This window comes from Onychostoma macrolepis, chromosome 23, assembly GCF_012432095.1.
Source record: "Onychostoma macrolepis isolate SWU-2019 chromosome 23, ASM1243209v1, whole genome shotgun sequence".
In the NCBI taxonomy this organism is placed as follows: Eukaryota; Metazoa; Chordata; class Actinopteri; order Cypriniformes; family Cyprinidae; genus Onychostoma; species Onychostoma macrolepis.
The window spans coordinates 13970785-13985912 of NC_081177.1; the positions used below are offsets into that span (position 1 = coordinate 13970785).

The following is a 15128-nucleotide window of genomic DNA, read 5'->3' on the forward strand; positions in this document are numbered from 1 at the left end:
TTGTCTTCCAGCATGATAGTGACATTTCTGGTGTAGAACTACCTCCAAATGAGCAAAGTGAACGTCCTTGACTGGCCTGCACAAAGCCCAGACTTGAATCCAATAGAAAATCTGTGGAGCACACTGAAGACCAGAGTCCATGCCAGGAGACCAACAAATCTGGAGGAGCCTATCAGGAATAATTTAGTTTATAAAAATGCCTTATTTCTTATCAATTATAAATGTAATATTTTGAATTAAATCACAAATTGATAATCTGCCCTTTTCTAAAAGAAAAACTGATGTATTTAAAATTTTTTGTTTTCATGTAGTGTGTGTGGTGTATCTGATAAGTGAATACAACTTTTCAAGCATATCAAGGTTCTGTATACATTTATGACACTTTATTTGGACAAACACACATATGTGACCCTGGACCACAAAACCAGTCTTAAGTCGCTGGGGTATATTTGTAGCAATAGCCAAAAATCCATTGTATGGGTCAAAATTATAAATTTTTCTTTTATGCCAAAAATCATTAGGATATTAAGTAAAGATGTTCCATGAAGATATCTTGTAAATTTCTTACCGTAAATGTATCAAAACTTTGTTTGATTAGTAATATGCATTGCTAATAACTTCATTTGGACAACTTTAAAGGCGATTTTCTCAATATTTAGGTTTTTTTGCACCCTCAAATTCCAGATTTTCAAATAGTTGTATCTCAGCCAAATATTGTCCGATCCTAACAAACCATACATCAATGGAAAGCTTATTTATTCAGCTATCAGGAGATATATAAATCTCAATTTCGAAAAACTGACACTTAAGACTGGTTTTGTGGTCCATGGTCACATATGTTAATTCATGATTTTGAACATTAAACCCACTGACATCCTGTACATGCACATTCCAGCGGAGCTGTTAGAATGCTGACTGGAATGAGTCCACTCCCTTAAAACTTGTCATTCACTCTGTTTGTGACTCCCATGTCACTCCCATGTACAAGCCCTAGTGTTCTCACTTGTGTGCAAAACCTCTATTAAATAAACTTGACAAAAACATTTAACATTACCTGTCAGATTGCACTAAAACATTGCATAATTAATTTTTTTTGCTCTGCAAAAAATCTATGAAATCAGTGAAATGAACAATATGACAGATCTAAAACTGATCCATCACCCAAATGTGTTAATTATATCACCATTTTCGATATTTCCATGAAAATATAGGAACGCCTGAAATATTGTGCTAACGAATGTGAAACAAGCTTAAATGAAATCTCTGCTTCACTGTATGTCTTATACGTTCACCTTTCAAGACTCACACCCATCATACATATTATTTACATAATATTTGATCTCCCTTCCAATGAAGTCCTCACGAAGAGTGCAATAAAGAGATCATCTGTTTGGTTGTTCACATCTTTTTTGTTAGATTGGTTTCATGGCATTGTTGAATCCTCGACGCCTCTGGCAAAGAGACGCACCAGCTGGCCATGAACTCTGTAGAGAGAGAGTTATATCAGGAAACATTCAAATGAGAAGATGCAAAGTTTTTGGTTTCAAACTCCTAAACTTCTACTTGATGTCATAAATCAAATTTCATATGATTTGCTTACTTCATTGGAGCCAGATAATAAACAGGTAAAGTGCTGTTCAAATGACTGGGGTTGGAAAAATGTGTTTTATTGTTTTTAAAAGAAATCTCTCTTGTTCACCAAGCTAAGGCTGCATTTATTTGATCAAAAATACAGTAAAAAAACATTAATATTGTCAAATATTTTTACAATTTATAATTAGTGTTTTCTATTTGACTGTTGGGGTGGGTTAATATGACCAAAATCTTATATCACGATATAAGTAATTTTATGTCATGGTAACGATATATATCACAATATTATTTTTGCTTTAAATAATTTTTGACACCATAGAAATTTCACAATTCTTGTCACCAGTGTCACTATCACAAGAAATAAAAAATAAAATAAACTCAAGCTCACTGAAGACAAGTAAACAGTCAGCGATTAAATAAGAATAAGAAACTAATTACAAGCAATAGGACAAAAAGTACAGTAGAACAAATAAAGAAGACATTTTATAAAGTAATCGAATATATAAAACACTGCATATTCTTCACTGTGTAAATTAAATATTTATTTCTTCTTAAAGTTACAAAAGTGATTTAGTGAAAAGCAGTGAGAGATTTTCTCTCTTTTGTTGTTTGATTAATATGAGTGACAGACAGCAGGAATATTAGACTGCTGTCACTTTAAGAGCTGCCCGGATCCAATGTACTGTTACATGTTTTCTTTCTCAGCTGTTTACTTTCACTTAAGACCTAAATTATAGTGTTTACGAGGATTTAACCGTTCAAATCCTATAAAGCGGCAAAAACAACTCCGTTCAATACTCCTGCGCTCAGTGAGCTCAGTCTTAACGTGCGCGTGCCTCTCGTAAACAGTCTCTCTGACGACGCGCGCATATAGCGAAATGAGTTTGCTATCGCTGCTGATTATATTTTAACAGCTTAAAATAACTTGTTTTTAAATGTGAGTGTGTAACCACGATAGAGAAGATAGTCAAACATCTCTACCGGTTAATCGTGTATATCACCCCTATTTGACTGCATGTTAAAATGTTATTTATTCCTGGGATCCAAAGCAGAATTTTCAGCAGCCATTAGTCTAGTCTTCAGTGTCATATGATCTTTGATCTTTAATTTGATGTTCAATTATTATTGATGCTTCAAAAGAACAGCACTTTAAAATGTTTTTAAATAGAAATCTTTTGTAGCCTTACAAATGTCTAATCAATTTAATTAATCCTTGCTGAAAAAATTAATTTCTTTAAAAAAAAAAAAACTATTACTAAGATTTTTTAAGATTACCAAGCTTTTAGAGCCTGACATCTTCAAATCTTGCGTCAAACTTTTCAATGGTAATATGTGATTACTATATATTAATAGTAGGATTGAGTTTTTTCATGCTAATTGCAACTGGATTAAAATAACTTTTTTTTTGCATGTTAGCTATGCTTCTCCAATTAAATAGCTCAGACTTGCTCAGCAGACTGATCTCAGTACCTGCATGATATCTCTGTGTGAGGTAAAATTTCTCCATCGCAGTTCCACACTGATATCGAGCGAGGTTTAGTGCAGCAAGGCCCACACACGAAGCCTCGTCTCTTAACTCTACTCGTTGTCACATTTCCTCTCTCCTTCCTCCCTGCCAGATGCTGCTGTGAGTGGCCTGCAGTGTTACTACTGCTCAGTTTCTCAGGATCCTCCAGTACTCTCTCAGCGGAGGCCTGAATTTCTCGATCACCCTCCTCACCCACCTCCTCTTCTTCTTCTTCTTCTCCAGGTGGTAGAGAAAACCGAACAGCCTTGACACGATGAACTTCAACGAAGGGCAGGTCAAACTGAAAGTATAGAAGTTTTGTTTTTCTGACTGATTTAACTTTTGCTGAGAGTTTATGTTCTTGAATGTCTTTCGGTTTTACCTGATCCTGTGTGTTTGTGTGCCTGTGAAGGTACGTGAGAAAGCCCAGAGGGTTTGTTTCTCGCACCAGGATGAGGTCTGCTGTCCCGTCGGCCAGGTGGGCGGATGGCGAAAGACCCTTTGGGCTCCGTGGACATGAGCTTGAAATACAGGTGAGAGAGATACACTTGAACCTGCCTTCAACAGTCACCCACTCACCTGAGATAAAAACAATAATAAAAGGTTCTATTTTATTTTTCAATCCTAAAATCATTTAATCAATAACTCTTAACAGTCTACATCACAAGTGCATAATGTCTTTGTACTATAGGTCTACCCAAGCACACTTTGGTACTTACATGACAACGGTCAAATACAGACGTACAACATATGAACCTCATAGAGACACAGAGCACAGTGTGATCTCAGTAATAGGTCTCTAATGAGATGACACAGACAATCATTATACAAACAGGCAGCAGATGGTCTTACCCTCTAACTCACTGCTGTACTGGCTCACATTAGTGCTGTAGAGGGAACTGGAGCTGTCAAAGTGGGGGAACAGCCTCTCTTTGCTCTCTGAACACACTCGGCACCTGCAAATACACACACAAACATGCTTTTAAAACATTTTTTGAAGCTGTATAAACCAAGATGGAGTTATTCCATAGGACTGCCTTTCTTAATAGTGGATATTTGTCTGATGCAAAACCCCCCAAAGTATGCTATATTTAAATCCTGCTATCTTTGTTCATGGGCATGTAATTCCACATACAAGTGAAAAAAACATAAAAACAAATAAAAGATAAATGAATTAGTATAAAATATTAGCACATTAGTACACAAAATATAAATAAACATGAACATAATATTTGTCAGAATTGAATTTCCATTACCATTGATTTTCAATGTATTATTTAATTATTATTTTTATTTGTTAATTAATTTTTTATTATTTTCATTATGAATACAGATTTATTACTACTATTATTTCTACTACTATTTATTAAATAAGCGTAAAACATAATTTCTTAATTATATATACAATTTGACTGACATTAGGCACTTGTGAGTGTTAAGAATGTATTACAATGTTTTATAAAATAGTATTCAATACATTTAAAAATTACAAATAAAATTTATTTATAAATATACATTTTTAAAATGTTTATTTATATATATATATATATATATATATATATATATATAATTACATTTTATTGAGTTCTTATTATATAATTATTTTGATTCATTTTGATGTATTAAAAGTCAATCATTTATTAATTTATTTTTATTAAATTTATGAACTCTCATTATTATTATTATTGCTACTACTATTTATTAAATAAATGTAAAACCTAATTTCATAATTATATATCCAGTTTTACTGACATTAGGCTTTTGTGAGTGTTAAGAAAATATAAATAAAGTTTGTATAAAAAGTATTCAATACATTTAAAAATTATAAATAAAATGTATTTATAGATAAAGATTTTTATAATGTTATATATAATTATATTTTTATTGAGTTTTTATTACTGTATATAATTATTTCCTATTAATTTTATGTATTAAAATGTAAAAAGTAATTTTTATTAATCCTTATTAATTATTATTATTACTTGATAAAGCCAGTTTAACTCACATTAGGTGCTTTGTGAGTGTTGATTCTGAATGTTGTGTCAGTGTTAATTATTAAAAATAACACATAACGCATTATATCAGGTTGAATAACCCATAATAATCTTCCTTTGAGACTAGCAACTAACTCTTCACCAGCTACTCTTCTTCCATCATTAGAGATCATATTGCTTGAGCGGTCATGGTAACGGCCCTACAGAAGGATCCCCACTTCACAAAAACTCTGAGGAATTCCAGCCACCTGTGTTATGTTGATAAGGCACCTGCCTCTAATCAGTACACTAATATCCATACATATGAGCCCAACATTAGTCTATCCATATCAGTCATGTGGGATTTGTTCATGTTCATACGCAGTTCTGAGTTAGTTGTAACCTTCCAGTTCCTGGGAATTTGCACTGTTGCTAGGGTTTTAGCAACCTGTTCCCAAGGTCAAAAACAGAACAGGAAATACTGACCATACAACCTACTTAAAATGCTCCTTAAAGTCAATATATATATATATATGAGAGAGAGAGATGTTTTACAAGAAAATACTATTTCAGCCTTTGTACTTCAAAATTTCAAGTTTACCTCACTGTGTTACTTGCTGTTTCTTTGAAATTTACTAGCAATTTCTGAGTGAAAATTATTTCACTGTATTTCATTGTTATATATGCAAATAAAATGTTTCTAATGTGATATCCTGGTAAAAAGACAAATGCAAATCTTTACCCTGACAGGCAGCGGATGTTGTCCCTTGGGCTGGAGATATGGGAATCACCAGGGAGATATTGCACTAGTCCCGGATAGCTCCTGTTACACAAATACACCATACAACCTACAAGCAGAGCAAACAGACATGGCAATATGAGCAGAGATGGGACTGAGGTCTCTTTCTCCTCTCACCATTATGATTATATGTATTAAGGTAAGTAATAAATGTCGACCTACATATCAGTATTCAGCCTAAACTATATTTGCAAGTGATTTAAAGACAGTTGACTCATGCTGTATATACCTGAATAATCATATCTGAGAGGGCCCATCCAGCGGTGCCTCTCGCTCTCTGCCAAAACATCTCCATAAAAACCATAGCCCACCATAGAGACTGAATAACGCAGTGTTGACTGATAATGGACAGAACATACATCCAGAGGCTGAGAGTCTCCTGGTGAGTTAAAAAAGGAAAAAGATTGAGTTATATAGTCTAGTCTTGACCGACATTTTATTGTTTCTATCTCTTAAAAAAATTTAATTTTTGATGATGTGCAGATTACCAATGATGATGTGCAGCGTCGATGTCACAGGGTCATTTATGCCTATGGTAGTGAAACACACACAGTCTGTAGAGCCTGTGGAGAAGAGTAAACACAGGGAGGTAAACTAACACTCCTCTCAGTATCTAAACCATGCATCAGTGCTATAAACAGACCACAATCGCCACCCTCTTCTGCACGCATGTCAGTCACGGAGCTATGCAAACGTTCACCTGCTGGAATAATGCCAATGTGGAGGTCACACGGCTGCAGCATTACGGTCGGGTCATGTTCTGAAATTCCCGCCTCCTGCTGGGTTCGTCCAATCACACCGTGCAGCAGCTCGCTGAACATGCCGTCTCCACCCACGCATATGACTCTGAACGGGAAAAAAGATGTGACTGTAAATACGCAAGATCTTTTAATAACCCCCTAAAACCTAAATATAGAGTATTATCAGCAGACTTGCTAGAAATATAGTGACGCATATTTCTATGATTGCCTTGCAGGTATTTAGGCAACACTTCTGTTGTAACACCAAAATACGGAGGACAGGGTGCATGTGACATGAATTATTACAATGACACCATTGTTAACATACATTCTTGAATCTTTATTCATAAGGAATGACCACTGAAGGATCCCTTACCCATCAAACCCTGTTAAGTCTTTCTTCAGGATGTAGTCTCGGGCCTGATTTGCTCGTTCAGTCACTAAAAACAAGAAACATCCCCCAGTTTTATTTCAAATAGCTCTGTATCTTTTTAAAGAGGTTATATAATGTGAAACCTAGTTTTCCTTGACCTTTTGAAATAAGAGAGTTATTCCATGTATAAATTTTTAGTACACAAAACCAGTCCAGAAATTTAATTGATTAAATTACATTAAATGACTCTTTTGAAAAAGCGAGCTGCTGTATGTAAGAATTTTCAGTCCACAATAACAGTCCAAAAATGTCATTTATTAGATTACATTAAATTACTCCTACAATTATTGACAAATGAACAAAAGCATATTTCATTTTATTTCATACTTTTTACAATAATTAATCATAATAAACTAAATATTTTTTATTAATAATAATTAAACATGGTAGGTATATTTATAATACTTTCCCTTGCATGTTTAACACACACACACACACACACACACTTATATATATATAATTAAACAAATACTACACCATTCAAAATAGAGAAATATTGTGTGTGTGTATATATATATATATACAGTGAGGAAAACAAGTATTTGAACACCCTGCTATTTTGCAAGTTCTCCCACTTAGAAATCATGGAGGGGTCTGAAATTGTCATCGTAGGTGCATGTCCACTGTGAGAGACATAATCTAAAAAAAAAAAATCCAGAAATCACAATGTATGATTTTTTAACTATTTATTTGTATGATACAGCTGCAAATAAGTATTTGAACACCTGTCTATCAGCTAGAATTCTGACCCTCAAAGACCTGTTAGTCTGCCTTTAAAATGTCCACCTCCACTCCATTTATTATCCTAAATTAGATGCACCTGTTTGAGGTCGTTAGCTGCATAAAGACACCTGTCCACCCCATACAATCAGTAAGAATCCAACTACTAACACAGCCAAGACCAAAGAGCTGTCCAAAGACACTAGAGACAAAATTGTACACCTCCACAAGGCTGGAAAGGGCTACGGGAAATTGCCAAGCAGCTTGGTGAAAAAGGTCCACTGTTGGAGCAATCATTAGAAAATGGAAGAAGCTAAACATGACTGTCAATCTCCCTCGGACTGGGGCTCCATGCAAGATCTCACCTTGTGGGGTCTCAATGATCCTAAGAAAGGTGAGAAATCAGCCCAGAACTACATGGGAGGAGCTGGTCAATGACCTGAAAAGAGCTGGGACCACCGTTTCCAAGGTTACTGTTGGTAATACACTAAGACGTCATGGTTTGAAATCATGCATGGCACGGAAGGTTCCCCTGCTTAAACCAGCACATGTCCAGCCCGACTTAAGTTTGCCAATGACCATTTGGATGATCCAGAGGAGTCATGGGAGAAAGTCATGTGGTCAGATGAGACCAAAATAGAACTTTTTGGTCATAATTCCACTAAACGTGTTTGGAGGAAGAAGAATGATGAGTACCATCCCAAGAACACCATCCCTACTGTGAAGCATGGGGTGGTAGCATCATCTTTGGGGGTGTTTTTCTGCACATGGGACAGGCGACTGCACTGTATTAAGGAGAGGATGACCGGGGCCATGTATTGCGAGATTTTGGGGAACAACCTCCTTCCCTCAGTTAGAGCATTGAAGATGGGTCGAGGCTGGGTCTTCCAACATGACAATGACCCGAAGCACACAGCCAGGATAACCAAGGAGTGGCTCTGTAAGAAGCATATCAAGGTTCTGGCGTGGCCTAGCCAGTCTCCAGACCTAAACCCAATAGAGAATCTTTGGAGGAGCTCAAACTCCGTGTTTCTCAGCGACAGGCCAGAAACCTGACTGATCTAGAGAAGATCTGTGTGGAGAAGTGGGCCAAAATCCCTCCTGCAGTGTGTGCAAACCTACAGGAAACGTTTGACCTCTGTAATTGCAAACAAAGGCTACTGTACCAAATATTAACATTGATTTTCTCAGGTGTTCAAATACTTATTTGCAGCTGTATCATAGAAATAAATAGTTAAAAATCATACATTGTGATTTCTGGATTTTTTTTTAGATTATGTCTCTCACAGTGGACATGCACCTCGATGACCATTTCAGACCCCTCCATGATTTCTAAGTGGGAGAACTTGCAAAATAGCAGGGTGTTCAAATACTTATTTTCCTCACTGTATATATATATATATATATATATATATATATATATATATATATATATATATATATATACACACACACATAGATGATTTAAGATTTTTAAAATGATTTATTATTTATAAATAAATAAATTAAATGAATTAATTATTATTTGTTTACCAGTGCTGCATTTATTTGATCAAAAATACAGTAAAAACTGTATACGAAATATAATTTTTTTATATGAAATCTTCATTTCATTTTTATATTGTAACGTGTCTGCCTGTCCTAGTCCCCGTTTTCCTTATTTGGTTAGGTTCCGTTTCTTGTTAATTAATTACCTCTCATTATCCCCACCTGTTTTGAATTACATTGTTTGCTCTTTTGTTCCCTTTCCTTTAAAAGTCCTCAGTTCTCCCTTTTGTGTTTGTCCGTTCTTATATGTTAATAAAAGGGAAAAGTGCGTTGAAGCCGTTTCATTCTCTCATCATTTATTTTGATTTAAGTTTGCTCACGCCACAACCACAGACCCGTAACATATATGAAGTAGAAATCTTTAACATTTACTGTCACTTTTTTTTTTTTACCAATTTAATGTGTCCTTGATGAAAGATTTAAAATAATTAAAAAAAACAGTCTTACTGACCTAAAATTTTTGAATGATAGTGTGTATGTAATGTAGTATATATAGTATAGTATACTGTTTTTATAGAATGATGAAATAACCCCTTTACAATGTGTTGCATATTTAGTTATAAAAGTAAAAATAGACTATAAAATAAATAAATAATGTAAACTATTAATAGGGACATGCTATTTTGTGACAATTTCACTCAACTTGGCCAATTGAGACCTCTTCCGAAGTCTCGATAAAGATCTACGGATGTTACTTGAGAACCGTACTACCTGACGTGCACGGCGTATCAGAGACCAAGCGGGGGGACACTTGATAACTGCTCAGTTATTGAACGGTACAGATAGAGTCTCAGTGTCTTACCCACAACATGAGAGCTGATGCCAGCCAGCTCAAACAGAGGGGCCACTAGAGAGTGAAAGATCTGTTTCCCCCTCTTCTTTCCTCCGAAAGGATTAATGAACACCAACAACCTGTGAGGACGCGAGGGGCCTGATAATGGAGCAGCAGATGAAGGGAGAGATGTTAATGAGTCATTAGAGAATAACGAGTCTGGATGAATGATTAAGAGTGTTATTTTCCGCTTTACATACTGTGGGTTTTGAGTGCGGTTCGGAGCTGAGTGATCCATTGATCCCGGACGCCCCGGCTTGGACAGCAAAACTGGGCCCTGCCCAGACTCCATGGCGCTCCAATACCGTTTCCTTTACTGCTGCGCTTCACATAGAATACTTTTGTAATAAGAAAAAGACAAAAACATCTTTAGTCTAACATCACTGTATGCAAAATTCCCTTTCAGAAACTTACATGTAAAATCAAGGTCAGTGTCTTCTACTTTCTTCTGGGGTTGGATCTCGACTCGACCCTCCTTCACTCCAATCACCTCTGACACTGGTACTGAAACTAAGAACAACAGACAGACACTTTACACTCTTGCGTAAGTGATATACCCGTTTCTCATATTCTCAAGAAACATTCCACCATTCCTACTAGACCTTTTTTATGCAGACATCTTTTATGTTCAAGGTATACTGTGCTTATTGTCAAGCCTGGCTGGTGCTGTTCAACTTGTTTTGAGGTCATCAGAATGCAGACAAAGACAAATTGCAAGTAAGGAAGGGCTTATTTTCATTCATCAGCTGAGTGTTGAGTAATACACTTATATGTTTTTGGATTATTCTATTGAATCCAATCCAACTCCGTCTCTGGATTATGTAGCAACATCTATATTTTAATGCAAATAAATTAAGTTCAAATAGAACTATGGATATATAGCGCACACAGTATGACTAATCTTTTTCTAAATTTCTTGTCAATGATTAAACTAATAATAATGATACACTCAGCATCAAATCATTATATGGTGGTTAATCATCTACATATAAGCGACTGATGTGTCAAAGGTACAGTCAGTATGTTTTTGATCATAAGTTTTTGTTTATATTTAATGTCTCTTCTTCATCCAAATATTAATTCTTAACAGCAAATTATTCTATTATTATTTTCAGAGTTTTTTTCTTGTTACTTATTAACAGTAAATGCTGTTGACTTGGGCTCTTATATTATTAAACATATTTTTGTTATTAATATCAGTAGGCCTACCTCAGTCCATTTAGAAGACAGCTTCATCCCATGAGAGTAAATAATTTCTCAAAAGTGCTGTTTATTTCTTTGCGCAAAGTGTTTATAATGAGCAGAAAATGACTGTGTGCCATTAATCAAAAATAATGGTACATTATGCATTTTAATTATTATATTGCAATTAATTATCTACCAGAATAAGATTGACTTTAAGCACCTGATGACTGATGTCAATGGTGCACTTGTGTTTCAGTGGCTCTTCTTCATTCCAATATCACACTGTAAAAAACAAAAAAAAGTCGATTTTTGAGTTTGCTCAACTTATTTTTGTGGGAGATTCTCACATTTTTGTTGTATAAACTTAAAACGACAAGTTGAGAAAACTCAAAAATCTGCTTAAGCTGGCTGCCTTAAAATTTTAACTGAACTTTAACTGAAAACCTTTTTTTTTTTTTTTTTTTTTTTACAGTGCAGTAATTATCAACAAATTATTTAAAAAAAAATTGTTTTGTTATTTATTAAAAATAAAAGCTGATGACTTGGGCTTATAATATTAAACATTATTGTTAATAAGATTAGTAACACAGTTCATTAAGCACAGCTGGACATGTGATGTGCCCAAGAGGGGGCGACCTGCTTATAGATACATTACAAAAAATTAAAAATAAAAAGTTTTCATCTCATGTGAGTAAACATAATTTTTACATTTCTCAGAAGTGCTATTCATTACGTTTATAATTATCAAAAAATGACCGAGTGCGCCTTTAATCAAATAATAATTCAATGCATTTAAATGATTTTGCTGTTACTCATCTACATATAATAGTGACTTAAAGCAAATATTATTCACAGCCAACAATTATTACCTCAGTCAGTATAGGATCTTTCTTTACCATGTAATTTTCTCATACACCCTAAGCACACCCACAATCTTGAGTAGGCTACATAGCTTTTTAACCGATTAAGAAATGTAGAAACAAGATCTAAACCAAATATTTCTTAAAACGTAAAACTTAGTGAGCTGCCTGCACCTAGGGCCTCAGGTGTGTGTTTAGAAAGATAATGAATGCCGTACTTGTTTTCTTCTCCCGGTTCCTCTTGTCGATCTCAGTCCAGCTGAAGTACCATCCGCTTAGGAAAGCTCTGTACCGCTTATTACCGATCCACAGACTCGACTCGACTCTCACCGAATCTATCTCCATCGTCTATCTTTTATTTTCATTTATCTATTAAACTTCATGGTCCCACAAGCATTCAGCGGTATTTTTATTCATGCAAGAATTTCGAAGTTGGTCAAGACGTCTAACATTTGAAGCGAACAAATATAAGCACAATGTTTAGACGTTGGTTAAAATAGTATCCGAGTCCGAGGGCAATAAGTTTAGGTAAGGTAAGCTCCTATACATTAACCCGGCTCCGTCTTCTTTGCTATCATGTTCTTTACCTATTTGACTGTTCGTTACAGGTTTTGTATAAAACAGGTTCACTTCGCTGTGAGGCTGCGCACCTGTCCTGGATATTTGCATACGCAACTCTGATTGGATAAACATCTGTGAATATGCAGACGGTAACCGTAATTCATTGTATCAGCCACTTTCAACTCATTCAGAAGCGTTTTAAGCGTTCTTATAAAAACTTTATAAAATAGAACATTTAATTTACGCGGTCTAGTGTTATTAATCAATTATGTTTTATGAATTCGAACTTTTTAATGTAGGAATAGCTAAATAGTACTGTTTGTGCAATGGTGGGTGGAGCTAGAGAAATATACACATTACGAACACTAGGCCTAAATAGATTCTTTCGAAATATAGATTTAAAAAAAATAATAATAAATCACTGTATAGCTATGACAAAAATATATTTATGTAAGCTTGTCCTTCTGCAACCTTTGTTTTTACTGTCAACATGCAGTTGGTGACTATCTGGTATGACTAGATGACATGACGGTTGAAATGTGTCATGTTTTTTTTTTTTCTTGTTGCAGGATACAATAGATTAGTCTGAACACATAGGCTAATAAGAACATCAGATGTCAAAAACACAAGTGCCAGGCTTGCTTGACTGCATCAAGCACACCTTACTCATCTTCGGACTATTTTTATGTTTCTTCTCTTCCTTTATATAAACCAGGAAAGCTGACTTTCCTGAAAGACTGCTTAACTCGCCTGCCTGCAAAAGTTCCCTAAAGACTGTATCTCCAAACAGAAATTAAACAGTCATCAAATTGTAAAAGTTTTACGTGCTATGTTGGAATAAAAATGTTGCATGCATCTTTTGTCACTATTAATATTTTTATTTTTATATGATGAAATGCCATTATGTATATTGATGTAGACCTTAATTGCAATGGGAATCACACAATAAGATGTATACCCTTCCTAAAGAAACCACTTTTTAGTGTTTTCCAGTCTGTTTTGTAATGTACTTATCCAGTCTGTTTTGTAATGACAAGCTTGTACCCTGTGTTTCAAAACAGTTACTTATAACTTCCAGCAGGTGGAGACAACGGTTTAGATATGCATATGCATGGCTTGTAACCAAATACACCTGATATTGGTTTTGTCAATTTATTGAGATACTAGGTATAATAAAAAAGATTATTCAATGTTTTACTTTTACGTTATCTCAGATTGTTTTCCGATATTCATGTGTTCCTTCCAGGCATAATTTCTCACTCAAGCTCTCATTTTGGCAGTTTAGCTGTGAGGGCTCAAACAAAGTTAATTCGAAAGGACTGTAGCACGAACTATTTAATTACAGTGAGCTACATTGTCAGATGTAACAATCTGACATCCATTTTGTGTCGCATGCAATGTGCATCTGCATTTTCACAGATACAGTAATGCATCTTGGCTTCTTTCTCAATAATCATTCTCTACAGTCTTGTTTTGAAGTTGCCAGAGGAAATACAGCTGGGCAGATGAAGTCTAAATTAAAAACAGCTGCTCTAAAAACTCACCGCAAGACAGAGGCATACTTTGTCCCCGTTATGGCTGTGACTGGGCATGTAAACAGATCCTGTGCAGATGTCCTTGTGATATTTGGAGAAAATTCTGAATGGCCGAACAGATAGAGATGACAGAAGTGATCAGGGGGAGTGTTGTTTTTCTGTGGGAAACTACTTTTGAGATTAGGTTTGTGGTCTAACTGGATCTACTGACATACGTTTTATAGATATGTGGCCATAAAGATACATTGTAACACATGATGTCCAAATTGACGCACTTGTTTGAGTGAGTTTCTTATATAGCCAAAGATAGGCAGTCACCATCACCGATGTCTTCACAGTTTTATAGATATATAATTTGCTCTTTCTTTCAAGAAAAAGGAGGTCAATATTATTTTATGCTAGCTGTGCCAGGATGATATAGATCTTAAAGACTGTACTGAAGAGTCTGCCAAGAGAAATGGGAAAAATATGTAAACTGAATAAATATGATGTAACTCAAGTTTACATTTTTGACAGAGAGAGGTATTTTTGGGCCAAACCATAAAAATATATCCAGCTGTAATCAACATTGACATCTTCAGCAGAGAGTTTTAAAAGCATGGTATGTTTTGCGTCATTAGGTGGTGCTACTGCCACAAAGTGATCTAAACCAGATCACATTTATTTGAATAGCAAACAATAAACTTTAAGCTCACGAACAGGCATCATAATCAAAAGTGATAACTTTGGTTTTAACTTTTGAATAATTTTGACTTTACAAAACAACCATACTTTCAGAAAACAAATAATACAAAAACTAATTACCAAAGTATTGTAATTATTAGAATTTGTTCACATTTAAT

General features: G+C 34.9%; 1 protein-coding gene and 1 long non-coding RNA gene across 3 annotated transcripts; one reads left to right on the forward strand and one right to left on the reverse strand.

The window, feature by feature from the left end:
* Positions 1–361: 361 nt before the first annotated feature.
* zgc:158263 (ceramide kinase family protein) lies at positions 362–12858 on the reverse strand. 2 transcript variants are annotated; one of them, XM_058763791.1, is made up of 13 exons: positions 12409–12856; positions 10560–10655; positions 10346–10483; positions 10116–10244; positions 6989–7052; positions 6573–6718; positions 6361–6435; positions 6102–6251; positions 5816–5921; positions 3953–4056; positions 3483–3679; positions 3064–3401; positions 362–1484 (listed from the first exon to the last, which is right to left on the reverse strand). In XM_058763791.1, exons 1-13 carry the CDS (start codon positions 12533–12535, stop codon positions 1424–1426), a joined length of 1731 nt encoding a protein of 576 aa, XP_058619774.1. In that variant the 5' UTR covers positions 12536–12856; the 3' UTR covers positions 362–1423. The 2 variants fall into 2 exon arrangements, with proteins under 2 accessions (XP_058619774.1, XP_058619775.1); XM_058763792.1 differs by lacking the exon at positions 362–1484 and having other exon boundaries at positions 3107–3401; positions 3483–3621; positions 12409–12858.
* LOC131532272 (uncharacterized) lies at positions 10493–13913 on the forward strand. Its single transcript, XR_009268863.1, has 4 exons — positions 10493–10689; positions 10779–10862; positions 12799–12900; positions 13321–13913. It is a non-coding gene; the product is annotated as an uncharacterized LOC131532272 (long non-coding RNA).
* Positions 13914–15128: the final 1215 nt, after the last annotated feature.

Excerpts from the sequence above, each read along its gene's own strand:
- zgc:158263 (XM_058763791.1), bottom strand. The coding sequence starts at position 12,535 with ATGGAGATAGATTCGGTGAGAGTCGAGTCGAGTCTGTGGATCGGTAAT. Across the intron at positions 6,436-6,572 it reads CATTGGCATTATTCCAGCAG|GCTCTACAGACTGTGTGTGT; the intron begins GTGAACGTTTGC and ends TCTTCTCCACAG. Across the intron at positions 5,922-6,101 it reads TCTCAGATATGATTATTCAG|GTTGTATGGTGTATTTGTGT; the intron begins GTATATACAGCA and ends CTCTGCTTGTAG.